This window comes from Rhinolophus sinicus, chromosome 14 (assembly GCF_057876585.1).
Source record: "Rhinolophus sinicus isolate RSI-liver-muscle chromosome 14, RSI-T2T, whole genome shotgun sequence".
Taxonomy (NCBI): Eukaryota; Metazoa; Chordata; class Mammalia; order Chiroptera; family Rhinolophidae; genus Rhinolophus; species Rhinolophus sinicus.
Window position 1 is genome coordinate 75431976 of NC_142514.1, and position 13970 is coordinate 75445945.

The window sequence follows — 13970 nt, forward strand, 5'->3', positions numbered from 1 at the left end:
TTTACAGATGTCAAACCTTGGAGCTTCTTTCACCAGTCACATGGCTGTTTAGTGCAATGGAGAGTTAGGGGAAAATTCCAGAATGAACTGGCTTGTAATTTTTCTGGGTTGTACATAATATATGATACCAACACATGTGCTAAAAAGTAGGTTATATTTTTTCTTTAAGAAATTGTTGGTTAAGCTTTACGCCTTAAAAAGAAGGTGACTTCAAGTCATTTTTCTTTTTTTAAGGTAGAAAGTTCAACTTAATTTGGTTTTATCGCACTTTTTTTTCCCCTCTGAGATAACTTAGTCAATAGTAAGTTTTATCTTTCTTTTCAAACAATATTAGACTGGAAAAGTTTAAAGCTTTGCTAAAGTGAGCAATAAATGCTTCCACTTATCAAGAATGGTAAAGGAGTTTGATAAGGCATGGCAGCTGTATGTATTTCACATTTGGAATCCTTCCAGGAATGGGAATTTAAATCTTAGCTGAAAGTGACCTGGAGCTTGATATCAGAGAGCAGTGACTATTTATTAAGTTTTATTGATTATTAAACTCACATCCTCGTGCTTGGCCCGTATTCCATGAGTGAGGGAATAGCTCTTAATGAGTGCTTCTTTTCTGATTTCATGATGCAAGGTTTTAACCCCAAATTAAAGTTGGTAGCTACTAAATTATTTTTTCATTTACTATTTTTTATTGTGGTAAAATATACATAACATAAAATTTAACCATCTATAGTGTACAATTTAGTGGCATTAAGTTCAGTCACATGGTTGTGCAACCATCATCACCCTCCATCTCCAGAACCTTTTCCATCACCCCAAACAGAAACTCCATATCCATTAAACAGAGTAGTAACTCCCCATTTCAACCTTTCCCCAGCTCCTGGTCCAAATGATTTTTAAGGGTTGAAATGTTCAGGGATAAATTCAGTCCACTGTGGTATTTATGTAACATTTGGCCTAAGAGATCTGAGTTAGAGCTTTTCTAAAATTTGCAGTGTGGGAAATTTTGTTTCTGGCCCCGTTCCGTTTAATTCAAGGAGTTTTTGTTGAGTACCAGGTTCTGTGCTATGAGGAATTTGGTTAGGACATCTTCCCCACCCTGAAGATGGTTACACTCTGTGTGTGCAGCAAGCAGGCAGTGTTATCAAGAGCTGTCCCAATGGTGGGAATACAGAGGGGATGACGAATACAGACTAGTCATCGGGGAAGCCTGCAGAAATCTCCTTGTCGCTTATTCCTTTTCCTGCAGCTGCTTTATGATTTAAAAATAATTTCCTTAATATGTAGGCATTATACCTACTATGGTTGGAACCCTACTTGGAACACCAGGCATATTTTTCTATGTGAAACAGTGTTTTCACTTTTCACTAACCTGAGAGTGAGAGTGTGTGTGTGTGTGTGTGTGTGTGTGTGAGAGAGAGAGAGAGAGAGAGAGAGAGAGAGATTGAGAGAGAATCTCTCACTTCCCTTACTACCTTCTACTTCTTCACTTATCCACCTTTTCTCTTCTCCTCTCCCTACCCTTCCACTCCCATATTCTGTATCCCAGCGTTTATGGGCTGGCTTCTGGACTAAATCAGCTCCGGATTTAAGGAGGAAAGAAAGGTCCTTCTGTGGGCTTATAGGGAAAGTCTAAGACAAAATGGATGTGCTGGTGGGGATTTGGGTGGGGAGTGGGTCGTGGGGTGTCTGGCATTGTTCTGCTTTTTGGGGAATACTCCGGCTATTTGGAATATAAAAGTAACCCTTTCTATGGATAGCTTTCTCTGTGGACTTGACTCTTTTGCTTTTCTTCCCCCCCTTTTTTCTTTTTTTTTGGTAGCTTTGGTAGAAACACTTCATTCATTTGTATGGCCTCAATCTGAGGTTTCTTACAGTTTAGATTTCATGGGCTGATATGAAATTAACCTGTGTATTATTTATGAATGAAGAAGCAGTGAATAGTATAACAGGGAATATTTAAACTACTTAACCGAATAATTGTTTTATTCAGCTCCTTAAAACACCATTTACATATAATTGATGTAGTAATTATACATGATTATAAATTTAATCCTTGAAGCTGGCCTCTTGATGACTCTCAGCTGAGCTGCACTGTTAACCTAGTTCTAGTTACTGTTTGTGTTGAAATAATACAGCTCTTTTCTTTGTACTTAACATACAATTCTGGTTGTTTTCCCCCTACTAATTAGTGAAACTCGACTTTAGCTTCGGCTGTGCGCTAAAGATCACAAACTCCAAAATGTGGGTGTCTGAATTAATTTGTAATAATATGTTAGCGCCATGAACAATGTAAATAAAGCCAATTTTAGACTGGTTTAATCCTTTCAACATCCCTTTAAAATAGGTACCATTATTATAGCCATTTTTTACTCAAAAGAATAGGTTTCTAAGAAGTTAGACGACTCTCCCAAAGCTGTGCATTTACTCTGTTGCCGAATGGAGATATGAACACAGAAGATCTGCGTCCAGAGCCCCCATGAATGACTATCTTCACACCTTTGTGAGCAATAAATGAGAAATGCCTGTACAGTAATTTATAGAATCTTAAAATATAGTGAGTATATGCACACAAGCACACGATAATTATTATTCTGGTTTGTTGTAAATCTGGTCAGGTCAGTCAGATCTGAGGCTGGCGATGGGAAAAGGAATTCAGGGGTTGCAATCCTGGCCCCAGCGTCGTCAGTTCAGCTCTGTTTTTCAGTTGTCACCACAAACCTCAAGGGCTCTTCTTCTCCTAGCATAGTTTACCTTCTGTCATTCACAAATTGGTACTCACACATTTAAACCTATTAGTTTCTTAACTGGCACACTCTCGCTTTGTTTGTCTTTTTCACTGAGTTTCCATCCATTCAACGTAGGAGAATGACATAGAAGGACTCAGTACTTTGCCTCCTTTCTTCTAAAAGAAACCAGATCGTTTTACAGTGAAGCCAAGCATAAGATAAGCAACATTAAATTATCAACTGTGCCAAAAGTAAAGGAGAGAAACATAGAGCAGGTTGTTTTTCTTTAGAGTAGCCCTTCAAAGTCCATCTGGACTTGGACTTGAACTCCTGGAGAACCAGAATGAACAGAGCTACGGGAAAGAAAGATTTCTCTAAGATTTCCAGATCTAAGACGTTACTGTGCTGTGATTTAATTAGTTTGATTTTTTTAAAAAAGAAAATATTCTAATAACTTGAAATAAGATAAATGGAAACAGAAAATTAGCCCCTTGGTCATCATAGAAAGTATTTTTATTTCATCAGGTCTCTATTTGTTTACAAAAACATTTTATTAAGGAGTTGATTAGAAATATAATACTGCAGGGGGATACTTTCTTATACTTCGGTGAAGTCAAATACAGATGGAAACAGGAGCTTTTAGACAGTCTTTATGGGTAGGATGGCTTTCGTGTTGTGTCCACGTGTGGCCTCTATGGCAGCGGGCCCCAAATTCATATCTCTAGCTCTTTCCTTTTTCTTGTATTCCAGACTTTTCTAACTGCATCTTGGCAGCCCCAACTGATAACCTACTGGCATGTCATGCTTAATATGTTCAGAATAAGCTCCAATTTCTCTTCTAGAGCTGCCAATGCTGTCTTACCAGTTAATGTCCTTCCATCTTTAATGACAGCTCTTGGACCCCTATGGGGACCCTTGTTTCTTCTGGTTTCTGTTTCTGAGCTTAAGTGTATTTTTACCTGTTTACCTTTTTCCTCTTGTATCAAGTTGGTCACTAAATCCTCCTGTTTATTGCTTTGTTTTGGTTCTTCCTTTCTCTTTTATTCTCATTTTGCATTCTATGAGCATCCAGCGCCTTTCTTCTTAGCAAGTGCTCACTAAATGCTAGTGAATGAATAAAAATTGAGGTCATCAAAGAGCCAAAAATGTTTCTCTGGCTCACAATGGTACCGGGTCCTTTAAATGTTTTTGGTTTCTTTTCCAAGGATACTACTGCCTATCTCTCCATCTTAAAGCTAGACAGACATTGCTATCTTTTAAAACAGCAATGTGACTTTTGTTCCTTATCCTAATGTGTTGTTTTAAAAACTGTAGCTGATGCAGTGAATAATGCAGCTGGCTTTGGGTTCAGCGGCGTGGATAAGAATGGAAATTTCTGTTGGGATCTGCTTTCTAACCTGAACATCTGGAAAATTGAGGTGAGTCTATTATGCTTCTGAATTAAGCTGCCATAGTGAATAAAGCAAATGGCTTGCTTTTAGTGCACTGTCCAGGGATCCTTTTTCGTAAGTCAAAAAAAAAAAGTTGCTATCAGGAAATGCCAGGTCCAGCAGACTCCTGGACATTTTGTCTTGGTTCTCTCTCTCTCTCTCTCTGTTTCTCTCTCTCTCTCTCTCTCTCTCTCTTCCTCCTCCCCCCCCCCGCCCCTTCTCTCTCCCTCCCTGCTCCCTTTCGATACCTGCTTTCATAGTTTTCATGGTTCAAGGAATAATGACACACACAAATCTGAAAAAGAGCCAGGAAAATCTTTTTTGTTGTTTACATTCCTGTTCTTTCAACCAGAAGGTACAGATGTCATTTTCTCTTTTCACATTCTACTTTCTTCAGTCAAGAACACAGACTGGAAGCTCCCGTATTTAGATTTCAATATTTTAAGTGTTCTCTGTGGATCCTTTGGAAACATTGATAATCCATTTCCTTTTAAGAAGAATTGTCATGGTACACAGCTTTTAGGCCACTAGAATCAGTGTGGTTTTTCCTCTTTCTCTGACTTAGTTCTTGGACCGTTATTCTGATATGTCCTCATCATCAGAGGTGGTCTCTTTGGGGTCACATTCTCGGTGTCCTTGGCATTGTCAGTGCTCACAGTGAATAGCAATACTAAGTCCCTTTCCTCCTTGCAGCAGGAAGGAAATAAGGGCATGGTTTTCAGCATGTACAAGTCTGGGTTCTCTGGCCAGGTGACTCATGTTTGCTGTTGGTTGGGGTTTCCTACTCACCACAGGGCAGGCAGAGTACCATTGGAGAGTTTGGGCAGAGAGCATATGCAGGTAGATCAAGTAACGAGGGATGTGGAGAGGGACCCCCCCGCCACCCAAGTTAGGTGGACCCCAGGCCACAAGAAGTCATGGGGTCGGGAGGAGTACGCTCCACCTTCTTGATGTTGGAGGCTTCTCTTCATCTTCAATGGAGAAGCTCCAGCCTCCAGAACAACCTTTGTCATTTTTGGAAAAGCAATGTAGCGAATCTACAAGCTTCTCTTTTCTTGGTAGATGATGTCAGAGAGAGTACGGATGTTATGACTTTCCTCTCTTTTCCCACTAAAACTCTTCTCTCCCTCAAATCTCTTGGACCCACTGCTGGCTGCTTTGGAGGGCTGTGGTTAAGTGTCCTTTACAGTGGGTCCCCTTGACCTTTGGCTGCCCACTAGTCCCCTTAGCTGTGCACCACAAGACAGAGTCCTTTCACTGGGGACATGTGTTCGGGATAAAGGGCTAAGTGATGATGTTATGTATTCATTATAAAGGAAGACCAGAAGGAGGAAGTTTGCGTTTTCAATGGAGTTGATATAGACAGAGCTAAAGAAAGCAAGGAAGTCTAATTTAGTTAAGGAAACTTGCAGCTGTGCTTGTAGCATTTTATTAGCCATAGAAGATACGGATAAATAAAGCTTGCTAGTGTTTTGAAATAGAAACTCATAATACACTACCTATGTAATTATTAATAGCTATCTATCTATCTATCATCTCTCTCCTTTCCTCCTCCTCTTCCTTCCTTCCAAACACATTACATTAGGCCAGTGTATGACCTATCTGAGGTTTTCTTATGATTGAAACAGAATAAAGTGGCTCTTACCACTTTCCACCTTCATTAGGCATTCTGATTCTTGAATGCTTGCCTCAGGCTTTCTACTACCAGCCTTTGATAAGACTTTTTGTTTTGAATGAGGAAATCTAGGCGGTGGCTTATTTTGGAATGTCTCTTCCTCAGCGGTTGATTTACCTGTGTCTTTGCCAATTGGGTGACACTTGTTTTCTGTATTGACTCCTTCATGCATAAAATCTCTCACTGTTCTAGATACAATTGGAAGCATTTGGACCTGTGCAGCTGCTTGTAGAATAACATTACCAGGCTGACCTAGTTGATAGATGGCCACAGAGTGAAAAGATGACTATTAAATGCCATTTGTCTCCATGAAGGCACTAAATTAACATGCTTAAACTTTTCCTGTGGTAAATCCCCTTTTAGAGTATTTAGTTTTAAAATCCAGATGACCTAAAAATTTTTTTGAACGAGAGTAGAAGGAAAACCCACAAAATATTCCTTTAGTTTTCTTATAATGTGAAAATAAATTGAGAAAAATTGAGACTTTGCAAGCTAAGCTTTAGGGGAAAGTAAATCTTACAAACACCAGAATTTTACTGTGTACAATGGAACAGCTGATACACTCCTGACCTAGTAATCACTGTTGAAATGGCACATCTCATCTGCTGCCAGGGAAACTCTGCGGAGGACTTGCCATTACTTGGAGTATTTTTAAAGCTAATGCTAGGTATTATTTTCTTCTTTCTAGACTGCCACAAGTTTCAAAATGTACTTAGAAAACTGGAATATTCAGACAGCTATTTGGCTAAAGCGGTAAGAAAACCAAACATGACCTCATTACTCATGGCACTGGGATATGTTTAGATGGGAGTTGTTTGATGAACAGCAGTACTCTGCCAGTAGTAATGTCATCTGACACTTTTGTTTTGTATTAACATCTATGCCTTGTAAATGAAAAAGTAGAAATATAGTGATTTGAGAAGGTCACAATGTAGCATATTTATTTTAATGTATCAAACACTTAATCTTGTCATTCCTGTGTACCAGGCACTCATCTAATTGTTATATCAATCCCATGAGATATTGGTACTTATGGCCCCCATTTGTAGATGAGTAAAGTGAGACACAGAGAGGTTATGTAATTTTCCCAAAGTCACACAGCTAGTAAGTAATAGATAAGAACCCAGACAGATGCTCTCCAGAGCCAGGCTATTAACCTCTGAGCTGGGCTGCCTCTTACCTAGTAGTGAGTTTGTTGCTCAAGTGTCATGGAAGGTCAGTGTCAGCACCTAACAGATGAAGATCTCTGTATTTATCCCTAGCATTAAAAACTTATGGTACCCCAGAAGTTTATGCTTTTGAACTTTGTATTTTTGTTGATATTTCTCTGTGCTTCTGTTTCCTTACAAATTTCAAAATTAAAAACATTACTTATTATGGAATTGATAATATGCCATTCCTGAGTACTATGCTATCCTAGAAACTCTTAACTAGTGACTGCTCCTATCATATGAGTGCAGGGAGAGTATAAAAATATTAGCTGTAGATTGTTTTTGATAAGTAGCATTTTTCTTAGGTGAAGACATAGGGGTAAAAGAAGAGACAATGTCTAGTAATTTCACCAAAGTAAGCTCATGCAATGTTGTCTGAAAACTGATACGAACCTGCGGTTTTTGAAAATTTGCCTTAACATTATTGCTATTCATTTTGCAAATAATTTTAGCATAAACCTGTACTTCTGTATATTGAGTAGTCCCAATGTAACAAGAGTCCTACAGTCTCCATTAGGAGTTTGTTCTAAGATGACTGGACATACAGGTATGCATAGAAACAATGAAAAAAAGAAATATAAAAAATCATTTTAGAAAATATAGTATTTTATTCATAGAAAAAGGTACAGATGGCTTAAGAAACAAATACATATGCAAACTACCCCTCATTTCAAAAAGAAACATTACAAGTGGGTTCCCAGTCTTGTGTTTTTCCCCCCAAATGCATTGTTTTTCCTATGAAGAGGGAGCCATAATCCTCAGTTCTGGTTTAAATCAGTTACTCGTGACAACCCATACAGTGCTGGATCGATGTTAACGGTTTGAATTTCTATTTTATTTTATATTTGGGTTCTCTCATTTAATAAACCATGTAATGGCTTCTTTAGGAAGTGCCATTAGCAATTCCTAGACTATAATTTGGGAGAAAGCCCCTTATCATTTTGTTTTAATAATCAACCAAGAGGTCAAGATCTCCAGGGTATTTTGCTGACAATTTCTTGATCCACGCAATATCACCCTTTAAGGCAAATTTGTGCATTGAAATCTGACAGACACAGTGAGACCTGACGTGTCATATAACTGCCACACTGATGTGCTGGTGTCACTGCCAACTGACGGAAAGGGTTGCGATGTTAGTTAGATGACATAGGGGCCAGGTTGAAAACATAAATTAATTTTGGCTAAATGAGGATATCTCCTTCTAAAGACCCTTATCCTGATTCCAAAATTTTTTAGCAACAATAGTACTTATTTATCTATAAGTATCCCTGGTAGATTAGGCCATTGATGGCAGGCGCTCTTGCGGGGTAGAGTGACCCCTTGGAGGTTTATTAGATACAGGAGGATGGGGTCCAGATCATTGAGTTCTATGAAGGTTAAAACTTCATACATCTCCCAGAGAGATGGAGCTGTGACTTGCCTATCTGGTAGTGTTCGAGAAAACTAGAGTTCAAGCTGCTTGGATTCCTTTGCAAGTCCCTGATTAGTCAGGCCCTCAGGCATGGAGCAAATGATTTCTGCGGGTCTGATGCCAACCGATGATGGTGTAGCAGGAAGTTGCCTGTGTGCGTGACCTGTGGCTCAATGTACCTGCCTCTCCTTACAGAGTGTGCTATGAGCGGGTCCCCTGGTACCCCACGGTGCTCACCTTCATCCTGTCGGCCCTGTGGCACGGTGTCTATCCTGGGTACTATTTCACCTTCTTAACTGGAATCCTGGTCACGCTAGCAGCCAGAACGGTAAGCTTCCTTTGGTTGTGGGGTCTTGTCCTGAGTAAGCTGATGCCTTTATGTTTGTTGTCATTTAGTCCCATCACGAGTGGTGGGTGGTGGTGAGTGGGTAGGAGAGAGGTTTTGAAAAATCAAACAACAGTCTTCCCATTAGAGAACTACTTCAGCATATAGCCACCTGTGGTCATAAAATGGTTAACTGTTGTTTTCTCAGTATTATTTACAGAGTGTTTGCAAAACACATGGAATTTTAGGAACAATGTTTAGGGACAGAAAAGATGAAAATATTTTTAGTTATTAAAGGCTGAACACACATAGTCTAATCACAGGTTATGATGATTACAAATAAGTATGGGCTTCGTAAGTCTTCACTTTGCTTATACTTCACTCCTCATGTCATTATCCTAAGCCTAGAAATAATTCAGTCTGTCAGCAGCCAGTAAAATGGCACTCACAGGGCTTGTGTTCTGTTCGAGATTGCTCCGTCCTCTCCTGTCTGACCTAGTTGCTTCAGTTTCTGTAAAATCCTCCGTGAATTTTATAAATTTGGTTCTCTATAGGTTTTTTGGGTAGCCTTCAGTTTGTCTTAGACTACTATTTGTGGGCTGTAGAGCAAGGTAATAAAGGAATAAAAAATATGCCTGCCCTCAAAGAAGGAGATGCACCTGGATATAAGTAATTACAATTCAGTGTGCTCTAATGATCAAATACAGAGTTTCGTATTTGATTTCATTTCAATCTTTGATAACAATTGTGGCTTTTTTTGTTGATGTGCCAAGAGCTTTTAATGACATTTGTTGAACTGTATTTTGGATGTGGATTGAGGCGCCCCAGCACAGCTATTCACTTTTTTTAAATTCATCTCTTCTATGCATATTCCAGAGCCCTACCGTGTGTAGTCAGTGTTCTAGGTGCTGGGCTACTGTAGTGAACAAGACAAGAGTCCCTCTCTATGGAATTTTTCATTTAGTTAGATGAAGGTTTGTTGGGACATATGTGTAAACAAGATGGATAATTGGTTACTGTTCATGCTGATTAGCCCATTTTAAATATAAAGCATATATTGTACATATTTGTACGTAGAAAATAGGGAAGACATTTTCTTTTCTCTCATTCATATTCCTATTTAGATTATAAAGGAAAACTGAAAAACAGAGGCCAGGACAAACTGAAAAACAAAGGCCCGAATTTTGTCTATTAATATATTCAGAGCATTATTTCTTAAAATGTCTTTAGTTTTGTTGATCTCAACTGGCATAAAGACGTTGATTTATGTAAAGCCTTTCTTTTGGGTGGTCTGGAAACATTTTTCACGAGTGATTTAGTTAGGGGGAAGAGAGGAGAGGGCTGATGGAACAATATTCTTGTTTTTTTTCCTAAAAGGAGAATGATCTCAAATAGTTATGATGTGTCTTAGGTCTGGGAAGTTACTTAATAAAATCTCTTATGTGCTTCCTAATACTATTGCCCATGTTCCCCCTACCCCTACCATGGATGGACCTCTAGATTCTGTCCTGAGAAACTCAGGGCTGAGGAGAGGAGTCAGCTCACCAGAAGCCTTTCCTGCTTTGAGGACGACCTACCAATAAGCTAGCCATTGTTTTAGCGCCTCTAGTTCTTGGATCTGGCAATTAGGTTTCTTTCTAGAGGCAAATATAGTCACATATGTCAAAAGACCTAAAATGAGTGTATCCTTTGACCCAGCATTTTCCATTTCAAAGCATTTCTCAGTTTTCTTGTCTGTAAAATGGGCATGATGATGCTTACATGATAGGATTATTGGGAGAATCAACAGAGATGACACAGGTAAAGCATTAGCAAAGGCTTGGCACACAGTAACCACTCAGTACGTGGTAGCTGCTCTTATTACTACTGGTAACATTTTATTACTGTTATTCAGAGGAAATAATTAGGAAACGGTGCAGAGATGTATCTACCAGAGCCTGCATCACAGAATTGTTTACAATAGCAAGGGTTGGGAGACAAGCTAACTTTTCCATAGCTAAAATTGTATTGGAGAGTAATACTTAATGATGTGGAAAAAAATTCATGATATATTAACTAAATGAAAAACAGGCTAAAGAATATATTGATGCCATTGGAAATATAAATGTGGATACATGTGAATAGAAAAAAGCTTGGAAGGATATATGCCAAGCTTTTAAATAGTGCATTTCTCTGGGAGATGTAAAAAAAAAGAAATTGTTTTTGCTTAGTTCTTTAAACATTTTTCTACAGTGAACATGTATTTTTTAATATATGGAAGGTGCCGGAAAAATGTATACACCTTTTAAGAAAGGAAAAAACTGTATTAAAATTATGCTGATGGTAACCACTTTGATCACCTCTTGTATTTGCAGAAGTCAAACATGACTTATATTCATCTTTTGTTATCAGTATATATTGAGTATTACAATTTTAATACAGTTTTTTCCCTTCTTAAAATGTGTATACATTTTGTTGGCACCCTCTCTATATATAATAAACAACCCTAATGGTACTTTTAGTTGAAATTAGAACTCAAATGGTTGGTGTTTTAGATAGCCTTTGTTCCTGAGGTATACTGCCTGCGTGCACAGAGTAAAATTTTTGTTTGTTTGTTTGTTTTTTAAATTTTTTACCCTCCCCTTTGCTTTCCTTGGCTTGCAGGTGAGGAACAACTACAGATATTACTTCCTTTCTTCAGGAACCCTTAAGTTGGTTTATGACGTGGTCACCTGGGCTGTCACTCAGCTGGCCGTCTCGTACACGGTGGCGCCTTTTGTTATGTTGGCGGTTGAACCAACCATCAGTTTATACAAGTAAGTTCCATTGTTCTCAACTGCTGTTTAGTAAACTTGCCTGTTTTCTCTGTGTTTGACTTAGGAGTGGTGAATTGAATCCAGCAGTACTAACAATTTCTAAATACAGCTTCAATGTAAAAATGTCCATCCGTAGATTTAGGCAGAAATGGTTATCCTGAAAATAGTAACGCACAAACACCAATACAGATGAGCAGAGTTGATGGGAAGGAAACCCTTCAACCATTTGTAACAGAATTAGGGGATGCTTAGGGCAGTGAATTTTGAAGGGATGTGTTTGATTACAAACTCAGAGGGTGAATTTGCTGTATTGGCCTCTTTCTCCTGAGGGTAGGCTACATTGGAGGCTGGGCAGCATTCTGAGAACAGGACAGAGGTGGTCAGGTGCTGCCCACTGCTGGGAAGGGCTGACTTGAGTGATCTGCAGGAGAGCTCTGTGTCCTACGGAGATGGCACTTCCGCCAGATGTGCATGGGGTTTTATGTCATGAGTTGTACATGGCAGAGGGGAAGTTCACACCAGAGACAAGAGGCTTTTAGGGAGAGGGTGTGTCAGGACCTTATATTCAAACACCAGTGCTCCAGCTGAACTGCAAATCTGTTCTTGTTTACTCTTGTTGTTTCACTCTTCTATTGAATTAGTGGAATTTCTCCACCCTTGCAAACTGGTTGTGTGACCTCTGGCAAGTTAACTAACCTCTTTCACCTGAGTTTTCTCAACTATAAAATGAGGCTAAGGAGAATTCACCTCAAAGTACTTTTGTTAGGACTGAATGAGGCAGATGTGTAAAGGGCTCAACCCAGTGCCTGGCATATAGATTGTTTTCAATAAATGTTAACTTGTATTATGTAATGGTTTGCACAGGCTTTTTGTAGGTTAACTTTGGAGCTCTTCACGACGGTCAGAAAAGTGACTTAAAAATAAACAAAGCAAACATGCCTTCTTTGTAAGTTGGGGACTTCCTGCCGTTGATACACAGGTCAGGAATGATCACGACACTTTCACTACTTAACACGGGTTTCAATGTCCATAAGTCAGATGATTATTCTTTCAGGTTATAGGAAAACAAGGTAGAGGGAACTATAAAACCCTCATCGGTACAGTCTGTTACCGTAATACCCATTAGGTCATAGGAGTTATGTCAGTAAAACACGGAAGTTGAGCTGTTGTTTTTTTTTAATACACGCATTTTTCTAGATAAGAGATGCCAGTATAGTAAGACGAGGATTATAATCTTTCCTCCAGACCCCCGGTTCAGCCACTGCAGAGGTAGGAGCCACTCAGCTTTAAGAAAACTGAAATTGAGCACCCCTTCACTGGACTGCCTCTCCCAGAGGCACCCCCCACGCACACCTGTACCACGCTGGCTCTCAGCTGGTTTCGCTTCCTCTGTGCCTGCCTCAGGGCAGCCCCACTTGCGCACAGCTCCCTCTTCCTTCCCCTTGTCTCAGGGCCCTCCAGCCAGCATCGCCCTTCCTTGTCTTCTACATTGTACCACCTCCTGAGCAGCGCTTGGCTCTATTGAGCTGCTGTCTGTCTGGGCTGTCCAAGTTGTTGGCTTAGGTGCTAACTGTTCTGGTTACAAAGTCTCATTGAGTTGTCTGCTTCTCACGTGATTTCCCCCCATAAGACCTGGTATTTTAAGCACAAAATATTGCTGAACGGGAGATTTTTAAAGGAATATATATGTATTATGTTATAGCAGAAATGCCTGTATTCAACTCAGTATGATTTAATACTTACAGTGTGCTGGGCACAGAGTGATTGGTACAAAGATTTAAGAGAGCATAGAACAGGAATCTGACTCAGACTGGGCATTAAGGGTGGTTTTTAGGAGGAAGTGGCATTTGAGCTAAGTCCTGGAGGCTGCGTAGTGGGAGTGAAGCAGACACAGGGTGTGCGAGGGTTGTGGGTAAGGTGGAGCACTGTGGGTCATGTTCCAAACACAGGGGCAAGCAGAGAAAAGCCCCCTTGTGATGGGCGGAAGCTCCGTGCACTGAAGACCTGAGTGTGGACAGAACACAGAATCCAAGGTAGACAGCAGTGAGCTGAGAAGAGATAGGTAGTTGTCAGTATCCTGGTTTATCATAAGAGGAGTGGAGGCTCAGAGAAGGTGAGTAATTTAACAAAACTCACACAGCAAATAAATGCTTGGTCCAAGTTTCAGACTCAAAGTTCCTTTAACAGCAAGATCAATAGGACAGTTACTAAAAATTTCTTTAGAAGTTATTTTGGAAGAAAACCACTGTTTTGGGATCACATGCATTTAACCAACTAAAATATGCCAATTTCTACACTTCGGCAGGGCCTTAGAGGAAGAATTAAATAGTTATCAATCTAGATCACTCTTAAGTAGGTTTCCACTTCTTTCCAAAATCAATCTAGAATATTAAAACAAAA

General features: G+C 39.5%; 1 protein-coding gene across 1 annotated transcript in view; it reads left to right on the plus strand.

Moving 5' to 3' along the window:
- MBOAT1 (membrane bound glycerophospholipid O-acyltransferase 1) overlaps window positions 1-13970 on the plus strand; it is a 100378-nt gene that overhangs the window by 73136 nt on the left and 13272 nt on the right. Inside the window, exons 9-12 of the mRNA XM_019734286.3 lie at window positions 4038-4141; window positions 6517-6581; window positions 8646-8778; window positions 11419-11570. Of these exons, the coding sequence (XP_019589845.2) occupies window positions 4038-4141; window positions 6517-6581; window positions 8646-8778; window positions 11419-11570 (454 nt within the window). The remainder of the gene's footprint in view (window positions 1-4037; window positions 4142-6516; window positions 6582-8645; window positions 8779-11418; window positions 11571-13970) is intronic.